The 12,586-nt window shown below is 54.1% G+C and overlaps 1 protein-coding gene across 1 annotated transcript in view; it reads right to left on the bottom strand.

Annotated features, from left to right (window-relative positions):
* Positions 1-3,603: 3,603 nt before the first annotated feature.
* SLC47A1 (solute carrier family 47 member 1) overlaps positions 3,604-12,586 on the bottom strand; it is a gene marked incomplete at its 5' end in the record, with an annotated part of 41,097 nt that continues 32,114 nt past the window's right edge. The window contains 4 exons of the mRNA XM_081110685.1: positions 3,604-4,194; positions 5,990-6,065; positions 6,733-6,827; positions 12,140-12,272. Of these exons, the coding sequence (XP_080966811.1) occupies positions 3,971-4,194; positions 5,990-6,065; positions 6,733-6,827; positions 12,140-12,272 (528 nt within the window). The 3' untranslated portion in view covers positions 3,604-3,970. The remainder of the gene's footprint in view (positions 4,195-5,989; positions 6,066-6,732; positions 6,828-12,139; positions 12,273-12,586) is intronic.

Below are 12,586 nucleotides of genomic sequence, written 5' to 3'. Positions count from 1 at the left end.
ATTTAGATATTTCCCCATGAGAGAGAGAGGGAGGGAGGGAGAGCAGGCCTTTTCCTGTTGGGGGCCCCTCTCCAGGAGGTCCCCTTGGGGGACATCCCTGCCCAGATGGAGTTTGTATATGCTTCCAATAAACGTCTACATTTTTATTAACGAAATCTATTAGTCCACGAAGTTATTCTTTAACTTTGTTGGACAAGAACCCACGAGAAGAATCTGCACCCCAAGCCCCAGGTTTCATAATCAGGCCAAATTAAAACTAGATTTAATGAAGTCTCTAATAAAAATGACAGCCATTTTAGGGAGAAAAATTGTGTTTTAATGGAAATCACAATACAGTTGATTGTCTTCAAAGTTTAAAGTTTTGTTTTTAACTGTGAACTGAACTAGTTCCTGAATCTTCCAGATGTCTTCAGCCCTCCAAGTTAATGTTTCATTTTTTTCTCCCACCCTTCGACTTGGAGTGATTGGGAGCTACTGATACAATGCCAACCACAGAGAATCTATGAGCACCTGATGACATCACCAGAGATATTTAAACTGCAGATAAAGAGGACCTATCAGATTGTCACTGCTTGCTTTCATCCCAGCAAAAGAAACTTTAACCCTTCTTGACTGACAGTCTTACAAACTCAGAAACTGGTTGATAATTTGCTCTGATCATTAACCTTTGTGTTTTTCTTCTGTTTTCATAGGCAGACCCCTTATTAAATACCTGGGTACTGTTTACACAACGTAGGTCTCACTTCGAAAGCCCATCTGCATCACCACCTCCTGAAGTGAGACTCAACGATTTAACAAAACTGACTAATTTTCAGGCTAAATCATTAAATCAATGAAATATGGAGCAATCAATAAAGATGATGATGCTTTGGGGACTCCAGCCTGTCCCTCCTTTGGGAGAATCAGCTAACAGCCTCTGTTCCAGTCTCTGAACATTCCCCGTGTCCCTCAGGTAGGCAGGGAGAGACGTCCACACCCTGTACGGGACGTACAGGAAGCAGTTACTAAAGACAGGAAGCAGTTACTAAAGACAGACCGTCCGCCCTCCTCACCCCTAAGTGATTTCAGGGAGGGAAGTCTGTCTCTGAGGAGGGAGGGAGACAGGCAGGCCGGGACTAATGCACTTCAGCAGCACTTTCCATATGAAACCAGTCCCCTAGGTCTGCGATTTGATACTAACGGGGAAAGGATAGGGGTGGGGTACGCAGTAAGAACAGAATCCTAGTTGATTAATGGCTATTCACTGCACTAACTCTGGGTAAGAGATTTTTCTTACAGATTCTGGGAAACTGTGGAGGACGTGTTGTAACAAGAAAAACAGAGTCATAAAGAGAAACTGACCTTGAAGTCCAGGTGGCTCCATCACTCAGAGAGAAGGTACATTCTGAGAGCAAATCAAGGACAAGGCACGCTGAAGCGGGGATGTCTGGGGGCCGACCTTCTCGAGGACAATGTTAGAAAACAGACCTGGATACTCACACAGGTGTAGGTTCCCCCGCCCCCCCCCCCCTCAGCCCAGTGGTTCTCAACCTTCCTAATGCTGCGAGTCTAGCCCTATATAATGGCTGGCTTGAGATGAGATGAGATGAGAGAGCGGTTTTTCAGGGTATTATACCTGCCGGATCGCCAGCATCTGAATAAAATCACCTCAAAGATTCAACCTTGTCTCTACTAGTTGACTCTGATGTGTCAGGCAGCCGACCGTGGTTCCAGTTTCAAATCTGAGCTCTCAAAGGAAGCAGAAATGTCCCTTAGCCCAAATTAGCTTGCCCAATAACAGCCTGTACATAAAATGTGATTTCACATACCAAGCTCACGCAACTGTAAAGCTGAAAGAGAAATTTCTGTGGCCCCACCATAATCTTAGGGCATATGCCCAGCTCACGTGGGGACAGGGGGATTTTTAAAAAATTGACTTGAGAGAGAGAAACATCAATTTGTTGTTCCACGTATTTATGCATTCATTGGTTGACTCTTGTATGTGCCCTGACCCAGAATAGAACCTGCAACCTTGGCCGTCTCAGGACGACGCTCTAACCCAGTGATGGCGAACCTATGACACGCGTGTCAGAGGTGACACGCGAACTCATTTTTTTGGTTGATTTTTCTTTGTTAAATGGCATTTAAATATATAAAATAAATATCAAAAATGTGTCTTTTTTTTTACTATGGTTGCAAATATCAAAACATTTCTATATGTGACACGGCACCAGAGTTAAGTTAGGGTTTTTCAAAATGCTGACACACCGAGCCCAAAAGGTTCGCCATCACAACTGAGCCACCCAGCCAGGGCTCTGAGCCTGGGAAAAATCAACTGCCATCGCCAGCAGGAGGAGTTTTCTCATCTTCTTTAAAAGCCTGGATGAAATGCAAGAGAGAGGCAACTTCCCACTGAATTACCAAGGCAAAGCAGCAGGCACCAGGGACCTCTTGTAATTCCACCGCCTCTAGTTCAGAGAGGCTGCAGCGAGGGGGAAACGGCCTGGACGCATGTGCAAGAGCAGGCAACCTGATGACCCAAAGCTCTTCGGTTTAACTGCACAACAGGGAAAAGGGAAGCGCTGTCCTCTTCCCAGTGCACTTTACCCCCTTGCTACAAATTCCTGCCAGCAGCCGCCCCCGGGAAGCAGAGCCCGCCCCCGGGAAGCAGAGCCCGGCCCCCGGGAAGCAGACTGCGGTACTGGCACCCCTGGTCAGGCTCCAACCCTGTAAAGCACAGGGTTTTCCACCCTTTGTATCTCGTGGCACATAAACTAATTAAAACAGTTCTGCAGCGCACCAAGAAAATATATCTATTGCAGATCTGACCCAAAAAAAGTATCCTTGTGATTCGTTCCCACCCGAGGGCTACTGTGCTGGCTGCTGTCATTTTTTCCCCTGACAGTCGAAGGGGAAGAGGCCAGCACCCTGACTAGCCAGGCACTGCATGCTTAAAGCTTCGTTCAGCAGCTGGTTGGAAATCACTGCTGTAAAGGAAGGCCTGTCGGACATAATACAACTCCAGTTCTGGGGCTTTATCATGTTGTCAGCCCAAACAAAAAGATAAACATTTAAAAACCTGCGATACAGCGATCACTGGGGCATCCAGCTCGACTCCCCCCCCCCCCCCCCGCTGTCCCCGCTGCCCCCGCATGGCATGGCGATGCCAGTGAGAGCGCCCACTGGGCAAGGACTGCGGAGGGAGAAGGAGGAAGCAGCAGATATAGCAGCCCCGCACCCTGATCTGTGGGAACCTCGAACAAAGGGAGAAAACGAAGGTGGCACCCCCTGGATCGCAGGGTGACAGGGTGAAGGCGCCGCTGCGTGGGGGCTGCCCCAACGTTATCATCCCTCCGGCACAATCCGAAAGGCCCTCCCCCTCCGGCTGGCTCCTCCAGCCGGTTCTCTCTGGGGCTGCCACCACAGGGGCCTTCGCTCAGCGCCACCCTCCTCACTGGAGGCCGCGGGGGCGCCTCGCCAGGCCAGGTCCGCCTTCTGAGTAACCTGGTCTCCTCTTTTCGTTTCCTAAGCGTCTCCAGTGCCCGCGGTGCCTGAGCTCTGACCCCAGATGAAAATTTACAGTATCGTTTCCCACTGAGTAACAATCGAAGACACAAGGAAAAATGTATTGTAACATATTTTAAATAATTCAGATAGCAGCAGCCCTGAAGCACTCAGCACGTGTGTTTGTATCTAAAGAAACGGTGAGCAGAACAGCAAAGCCACGAGGAATGCAGTCCGCACAGTGGTCCTTGGCGAGGCCGTGGGGGATGAACTTCCCTCTGATGTGACTTCTCAGACATTGTCGTGGTAAGAACGTAGCTTCTACTTGGTTCGTTTTCTTCCTTGGAAAGTACATCTTTGAACTCTCAGTCCTTGAAGCCAGGGGCGCGGCTGACCTGCCTTACCTGCAGGCAGATCCCCATGGGGCCTATGAATGACTTGCTTGTGAGCTCAAAAGTCTTACTGGCCCGACTCTCTCTCCGCCGCCCTAAGCTCGGACACACACCCGCACCAGAACGCCCGCCAGCAGCACGGCCAGGAGCCCCAGCAGCAGGAGCCCCCGCCGCAGCGCCAGCTGCCTCCCGGTCAGCCCGGCCGGCCTGGGCCTCGGCCTCCGAGGGGCCGCTTCCTGGTGCAGCTGCTGATCCAGCGGGGCTTCGTCTTTCTTTTCAGCGACTCTCATCCCGGTCTCTCCCCGGCTCCCAGGGCCCCCTGGGGAAAGGAACTCAGTTAGCCGCCCGGCAGGAACTCTCCATCCGCATAAAAGGGACAGCAGAGGTGCCTGTACTGTGTGTTACCAGCGGAGAAAGGTGGTTCCGGAAGCAGTTGCTCCACGGAGAAATGAAAGAAATTCCTTCTCAGAGGCCTCTCCATCGCCCACCGCACCCTGGCTGGAGGCTGCTGCCGCGGGGGCCCAGGGAGCCCTGCCCACCCACCACCTAGAGGCAGGTGGTGGCTCTCGAAGCTAAAATTCGGAGGAGACTTCAAGGGACCACACCTATGCAACCGTCAGGAAGAGGAGATGGCCGGCAGAGGGGAAAGCCTAGGCAGTGATTCAGGGCATTCAAGTGCTGTAACCAAAGAGGAATGTGACTCCACCCCGAGGACCAGACTGGCCTGGATGTAGCCTCGAGACCCTTAGATAGTGAGAGTGAGAACAATTTCCTGAAAACTTCCCAAGAGGAGAACAAAGGCAGGTCACCTAATGGAGCAAGAACAGACCTGTCACTAAGCATACAGGCGTGAGGGATGCTACAATGCCCTCTGTTTGGAGGGAGAACAATTGCAAATAGAACAGTGTCATCTGCACTTACAAAGTGCTTCTTTGCGAGAGGCCACTGCTCTCACACAGCCATGCGAGGTAGGCTGCTGTCTCCTGCTTTTCACACGTGGTGGGGCAGAAGACTGGGCCAGCCCGTCCCTGAAGACAATCTGAGAGCTGGTGAAGCAAGTGAACACCACCCCGAAGGCACCGAGCACAGCAGTGCAATGGACAGACAGTCACCAGCGCAAGGCCTGGGCCTGGGGCCTGGGGCAGGTGGACCCGGCCAGGGAGCTGGCACTTGGGGCCACCTTTGGCCGAGAGTCTCCCCTGGAGGAGCAGTTGGAGAGCCCAGCCCTGCCCCAGGCGAGCCCTCTGTACTGCAGGCTGGAGCTCTGAAGGGCTGCACTGAGAACAAGCATGAACCAGAAGTAGCCAGCCCTTACACGGCCACCTCTGGGGGAGCCGGGGGCCGGGGGCGGGGGGATGGGAGGGCCAGAGCTCCCATTTCTGCCACTGCTCTGGATGGCTAGTAAGCAAGTGTTAGAAGCAAAGGGACCCGCTCTGGAGACAGACAACACCATCTTGGGCCTCAAATTACTTTGACAAACACTTTCAAACGCGAAAAGCCTAGCAAACGACCTGCGATTACCTGGGAGACTACGCAATGCGGACAAGATATGGCAGAAAAACAGACTCAACCACTGATTGTGACTGAGCCAACCCCCGAGCTCAAAGGGCTTCTGTTCTAAAGGAGCGAAGGACGAGTGTGAGCGCTGCGTGCCCCGGGAACCCGGAACCCGGAACCCGGAACCCCGAATTGCTAAGCTGACAGAGGAAAACGAGAAAGTCATCTGCATGGTGTTTGTCAGAAGCAACAGCCAAGACAATAATCCGCTTAAGGCTCCCGTATTTGCCTGGTAAACAGGAAAACCCCACCGGAACAAACATGCAGATGCCAGTTTTCCGGACAGGCCCGAGCTCAGGGCCACGGCACCAGAACCGCCCACAGGGGCCGCAGGAGCACCACGACCAGCCCGGGAGTGGCCACCTGCAGACTTGGGTCGTCGGTAGCAGTAGGCTCATGTCCGGAGTTAGAGCAAATGAATCTCAAGTCTTTTACCCCAAATTGGGTGTTTCTCGCCTTATTCAAGTGGAAACTCACAGCAGCAGATGGAGGTGTGGCCCACAAAGGGCCCCAGGACCGCCTGGAGCGGTTGTCCCGGTGCAGCAGCCAGAGCATACCTGGGTCAAGTAGGTCCTGAGCCAGCGACGTCCCATCCTGGGCCACGGGTCGTCTCATGTTGGCATGTACCTGAGCCTACAAACGAAATGCAAGTGAATCCCCAGCTCTCCACGGTGTAGGGGCCTATCTGACTTGACTACCCAGTTCAGGGAAAGCCCAGCCATTTTCTGTCATTCACATGTAACAGTGGAGCTTCTCCTGTTCACACGTATGGACTCATCTTTCATGATGATTGACGTGGGGGAGGTTGGATGGAAAAGCACAAGATGAGGGGGAGGAGGGGGCCCAAGATCATCTCGAGTTAGCCCCTCTTGCCCTTTATCTCATTCATCTGTCACCGATTTTTCAAACCCCACATTGACCCTAGAAAGTTGGGGAGAAAGGTGCACACATGTATCTTAACAGAATGTTTTGGGGTCAGAAAAACAGTATCAGGAGACACGTGATGGCACACCACCTTTCCAGTTCCACATTTGTCCTGAAATTGGCTTGTCAGACACAAGGGAAGTGGCCCAGCATGGGATCCCAGGAAGAAAGGAACCCCCCTTTTTCCTATTCGATGAATAAACAAAGGGGAATGAGTCAAGCGAGGGTCATCTGGCCCCCAAGTCTGAATTAGATGCAGATAAAACCACAACAAGAGAGAAACAAGAATGAGAGCGAGAGAGAAGGGGAGGGGAGAGAGGAGAGCCGAGCGGACTGTCCGAGGGAGCACCTGGCCGGCCGGCAGTGAGCGCGTTACCTGCTGACAGGCTTTCTCCCAGTTCAGCCGAGCGATAAAGCCCAGGAAGCAGACGGCCTGGCAGACGGTGCAGACGACGATCCCCGCCCACAGACCTGGGGGGACAGCGGGCGGAGGTTAACGGTGGAACCAGCCTCCCGCGGAGCGTGTTTCTCCCGTCTCCCGTCTCAGCATCTGCTTCCACCGCCGAGCTTGAGCCAGAGCCTCTCTCCTGCTCTCTCCTTCAGTTCCCAGAAGGTTCCGGGAGGCCCGGGGCTCCCTGGGCTACCTCCTGGAGTTTTGGATCTCAGAACAAATGTTCAGAATCATGTTAGAAAAGTGACAGTTATAAGGAAAGGAAATTTCCAGGACAAACAACGTCCCGTCTCTAATTGTACTGCCAGACTACCACGCCCCATTTCATTCAGAGAAGGAACTAACGCTTTTAAGCAGACGCAACAGCAGCCTAAAGCGCTGCCGCTCTCTCCCTGGGCGCTTCCTGCAGAACCTACTTCAGGGGTCCTCAAACTACGGCCCGCGGGCCACATGCAAATACAAATATTGTATTTGTTCCCGTTTTGTTTTTTTACTTCAAAATAAGATATGTGCAGTGTGCATAGGAATTTGTTCATAGTTTTTTTTTTTTAAACTATAGTCCGGCCCTCCAACGGTCTGAGGGACAGTGAACTGGCCCCCTGTTTAAAAAGTTTGAGGACCCCTGACCTACTTGCGCAGGCGTCAAGCTGGCAGCTCTAGGGCAGGTACCTGAGTGACGATGGAGGACGAGAAAAGCCTTGTAGATCCTGAAGTACCATCCATATGCCACCTAATAACCCACACGTGGCCAGAGGGAGACCCCAGGGGGTGAGGGGATTTTTGGTCAACAGTGAACTAAAGGCATCAGAAACTCTAACAATAGCCATAGCCGTGAGAGACTAAATATACAGACAAAGGTCACACCCTGACCCACAGCCTATGGCAACCTGTCTTAAACCCACCGTATCTGCAGTTAACATCCCAGGACGCCAGCCTGCTCTGCTCCAGTCCTGAGCGAGGCCACATGGCTATTGCTAGGGACAGTCTAGGAAGTGAAACAACAACGTCTGCACCAATTGATCCAAAATGACCAGGCCTTGACCAATAACTGACAGCTTCCCGAAATTTGTCCCTGCTTCCTATTTAGGACCAGCCAGAGAAAACCAAGCACGCACCCCTAACCAACTGCACAGGACACCCCACTTCTAGTCCGCCGCCTCCACAGGGCTCAGGGGAGCCTTCCTTTCGTCCCACTGCAGCGCGCTCCCTCCCCGCTGCCTGCCTTTAAGTCTCTGCCAAGCACAGTGCAGGCGGCTGGCTGTGCAGAGCAAGCTCTGAATGAGTGGCCTTGGTATATCCCATTTGGTTGGTCTTTGGCTCTTTCTGAATCTGGGTAAAGTACAGTGGCCAGGCTGGGCTAATGGTTTACAGGGAGGTGCCCAGATTCAGTGCCAAGTACCGATCATTCTCAAATCACACTTTCCAGGTGTGATGAACCTGATATCCTATATAATAAAAGGGTAATATGCAAATTGACCCTAACAGCAGAACAACTGGGAATGACTGGTCACTATGACACACACTGACTACCAGGGGGCAGACACTCAATGCAGGAGCTGCCCCCTGGTGGTCAGTGCGCTCCCACAGGGGGAGCTCTGCTCAGCCACAGCCAGGCTGCCAGCTGCCAGCACAGCGGTGGTGGCAGGAGCCTCTCCCACCTCCTCAGCAGCGCTAAGGATGTCCGACTGCAGCTTAGGCCTGCTCCCCGCTGGCAAGTAGACATCCCCCGAGGGCTCCCGGGCTGCCAGAGGGATGTCTGACTGCCAGCTTAGGCCCGATCCCCCCGTACACCCGGCGATCGGGCCTCTAGTTTAGAATAAAGTAGGTGCACTGGGCCTCTAGTTTAGAATAAAGTTAGTGACTAACTGTCACTCCTATAATGGACAAACAGAAGCACATATATATTCAATCTATTGTTCCCAACCTATAGAAACTATGAGCTCACCCTAACCATCTTACTAGTAAACAGAATATAACCAGCCGTCTCTAGTTGTAATTTGCAAGCTATGAATTAGATTTCCAGGAGTTTCACGAGACACTATTTAAAAGATTGCTGTTTGACCTCACCTAAGAACCCTAAAACCAGAAGGTTATCAGAATCCCTGGGCAGAGCCCAGGAACATGTGTGTTTGAAAAGCCTCCCAGGGGATGATGACGGCCCTTATGATCTGTGGAGCCGCCCACAGGACCCTGCGGCGTTGTGCTGCCTGAGGGCGCCATGTGCAGTCGGCGCTACATGTCCAGTTCTAAGTGGTGGGTCAGAGGTTGGCTGCAGTCCTCCCGCAGAGCCCTCACCTCCCTGGGTCCCAGCGTTTTTTTATTGAGATGCAATTGACACTCAGCATGACATTCATTTCAGGCGCACAACATGATAATTCATCACGTATATATATATATATACAGTTCACCCTTGAATAATGTGGTGCTAGGGTCTTATCCGCTGCTGCAAGGGTTCAGGAATCTGGAGAAGGGGCTGCGATGTAAATTAAATAAACTAGACATGAAATATAAATTTGGGGGAGCCAAGGGAGACTTAGCTCTAGTGACTAAGCTCTCTGAATCTCTGGACCCCTGGCTTTTTATTCCCTTACTAGAGGCCCGGTGCACGAAATTCGTGCATGGGGGGGAGGGTCCCCTCAGCCCAGCCTAAACCCTCTCCAATCCAGGACCCCTTGGGGAATGTCCGAAATTCGTGCACAGGGATCAGGCCTAAACCAGCAGTCGGCCATCCCTCTCACAATCCGGGACTGCTGGCTCCTAACTGCTAGCCTGCCTGCCTGACTGATCTCCCCTAACTGCCCCCACTGCCAGACTGATCACCCCTAACTGCCTCTGCCTGCTGGCCTGATCTCCCCCAACTGCCTCCCCCTCACTGGCCTGGTCACCCCTAACTGCCCCCCTGCCAGCCTGGTCGCCCCTCACTGCCCCCCCTTCCAGCCTGGTTACCCCACACAGCCTGCTGTTTGGTCATTTGGTTGTCCCTCACTAACCCCCCTGCCGGCCTGCTTGCCCCACGCAGCCTGTTTGGTCTGTCCAGTTGTTTTGTTCATGACGGCCCCTGGCTTTTATATATATGGATTTTGCCCTATAGCAAAGCAGATATACATATCAGAGGTCAGGTGTGGTTAACAGTAATGGACCATCAGGTTGGGGGAACTGCCCTCAGCTGTCTGGCAGCAGGCAGTAATATCTGCAGATCTTCAGCCCTGCTGAAGCCCCAAGGTCCATCAGCCTTCTGATGAACTTCTTGCATAATTATCACCTGCTGGAATTTGCTTCCAGCAATGCGGGGATTAAAGGCACAGATGCCTGCACAGTCGAGAGTCTGCGTATAATTTTCGACTCTCCCCAAACTTAACCATAGCTGGCCCTCTGCAACCGCAGATTCAACCAACCATGAATCAAAAACAGTATTTTCAACCCACCGTTGGGAACCCGCAGATTGGGAACACAAAAATACTGTTTTTGATCCATGGGTGTTTGAATCCACAGATGTGAAATCTGTGAGATGAAGGGCTGACTGTATTTATTGAAAAAACCCACATATAAATGAGCCTGTGTAGGTCAAATCCATGTTGCTCGAGGGTCCGCTGTACTGGGACACAGCGGCCACAGTGAGTCCGGTAACACCCGCCAACATGCAGCTAGTGTTTTCTTACGATGGTAACGTTTGAGAGCTACTGTCTTCAAGAGCTACAACCTTCAAGTGTACGACACTATTCATGGCTACAGCCACCATGCACGCATCACATCCCCAGGACTTTGTTTATACCTGGAAGTTTGGGCCCCAGCATTTCCTTTAAATGATTCTTTTCTGCCTGTGCTTTGCACATAGTAGGTTTGTTTGTTAAATGACTTGGGGCCCAGTACAGCACTTGGGACATAGATGTATCTATATTTCTCAGTGGATTCTGCTAATATCCCCCTTAGCTCTGCCATTGTCAAAACTGAAATATAAGTAACGCCAGGAACTCAGCTAAATAATTCTCTGCACCACAATGCAAGCCCGGTGAACTTTGCATTGGCAACTCCATTCTTTGTACATCTCAAGTAATTTTTACTAAAATATTATTGAACTTGAGAAAAAACGTCCATCCCGTGGGGGCACTTTGGACTCCAAGTTCACTCTGGGCGTCAGACTTCCGTCTCCTCCGAGCCCACCGCACTGATGGGCGCAGACAGCCCGCGCCTGAGCCCAAGGGTAACGCGCTCAGATGTTAATGGCGTCATTTATTAATCGCCCATGTGCTCCAAAGTGTTATTTTAGAAATCAAAGCTGCGCAGTCATTTCTCTCCCTGCTGTTTAAAAAATTCGCTCTGGTAATTTCATACCCTGTAGGTTAACCTTTCCTCCCGATGAGGTAAGGGATGGCCCCCCCCCCCCCCCGCCTCCTTCCTGCTGTCACAGGTGTCACCCACGGCCTTGTGGGGAGACAGACATGGTGGGAAAGGCTGTGCCAGCAGGCGGTGAGGCTGCGGGGGGGGGGGGGGGGGGAGGACCTAGAGAGCACAGCTCTGGGGTCATTCTCTGGGCTTCGCCCTCGGGAATTCCCGCCCCCCCCCCCCAATGCACAGGGGGCGCTGCTCCGGACAGAAATGGCTCCACAGAGGTTCCCCCAACTTCTGTAGGAACCGTACCCAGCTGTCCCATGGCCTCCCCGCCTCCAGGGTGGCCAGTTCAGGAGGCGTCAGTGGGCCCCCGCTCAGGGCTTGCATGCTGGGCTCCCCAAAGCGCAGCTGAGCCCCTGGGGACATCGGGAAGGCGCCACAGCCAGTCCTTGCCCCAGGAGGAGGGAGCACTGGGGTGGGGGGGAGGGGCGGGGGGGGGCTGGAAGCCGCCCCTGGGCAGGAGGGCCCGGGGAGTGCAGCTGGCCCTGGTGCAGTCCACCCTCCCTGGCCTCCCAGACCGCGGGGGCGGCAGGGAAGTCCCAGAGGACTCACAGCCTCTGGCTGGACTCTGAGTGACCGGCTCCGCCCGCCTCCCCCACCTGCATCACCCTCCAACCTGCATCTCCCCACCACCTGCATCTCCCCCACCACCTGCATCTCCCCCACAACCTGCATTGCCCACCATCTGCATCTCCCCCACCTGCATCTCCCCCACCACCTGCATCTCTCCCCGCACCTGCATCTCCCCACCACCTGCCTCTCCTCCATCACCTGCATCTCCCCACCACCTGCATCTCCCCACCACCTGCATCTCCCACCACCTGCATCTCTCCACCATCGCATCTACCCCCGCCCCCTAGTTCACCGACACACCGCCCCCGCGTCTCCTCCCCCCCAGCGGGAAGCTCACCGAGACACACACACACACACCCCGCAGGCTCACCGATCACGCCCAGTCTGGTGGCGAACATCAGGGAGATGCCGATGGGGAGGCCGATCACGTAGTAGCCGACGGCGTTGAGGATGGCGCCCACCTTCTGGTTCCCGCTGCCGCGCAGGATGCCGCCACCCGTGCACTGCGGGCGGACAGGCGGTCAGGGGCGCAGGCCCCGCCGGGGGAGCCCGCGCCGCCCGGGAGGAGCCCCCGCCGCCCCGGAGGTGCCCCCGCCGCCCCGGAGGTGCCCCCGCCGCCCGGGGAGGAGCCCCCGCCCCCCGGGAGGAGAACCCGCCGTCTGGGAGGAGCCCCCGCCGCCCGGGGAGGAGCCCCCGCCCCCCGGGAGGAGAACCCGCCGTCTGGGAGGAGCCCCCGCCGCCCGGGGAGGAGCCCCCGCCGCCCGGAAGGTGCCCCCGCCGCCCGGGAGGAGCCCCCGCCGCCCGGGAGGAGCCCCCG

Source organism: Myotis nattereri (genome assembly GCF_964212035.1).
Source record: "Myotis nattereri genome assembly, chromosome: 16".
NCBI lineage: Eukaryota > Metazoa > Chordata > Mammalia > Chiroptera > Vespertilionidae > Myotis > Myotis nattereri.
The sequence above is the reverse complement of the archived record's forward strand: the minus strand, read 5'-3'. Positions and strand labels throughout refer to the sequence as shown.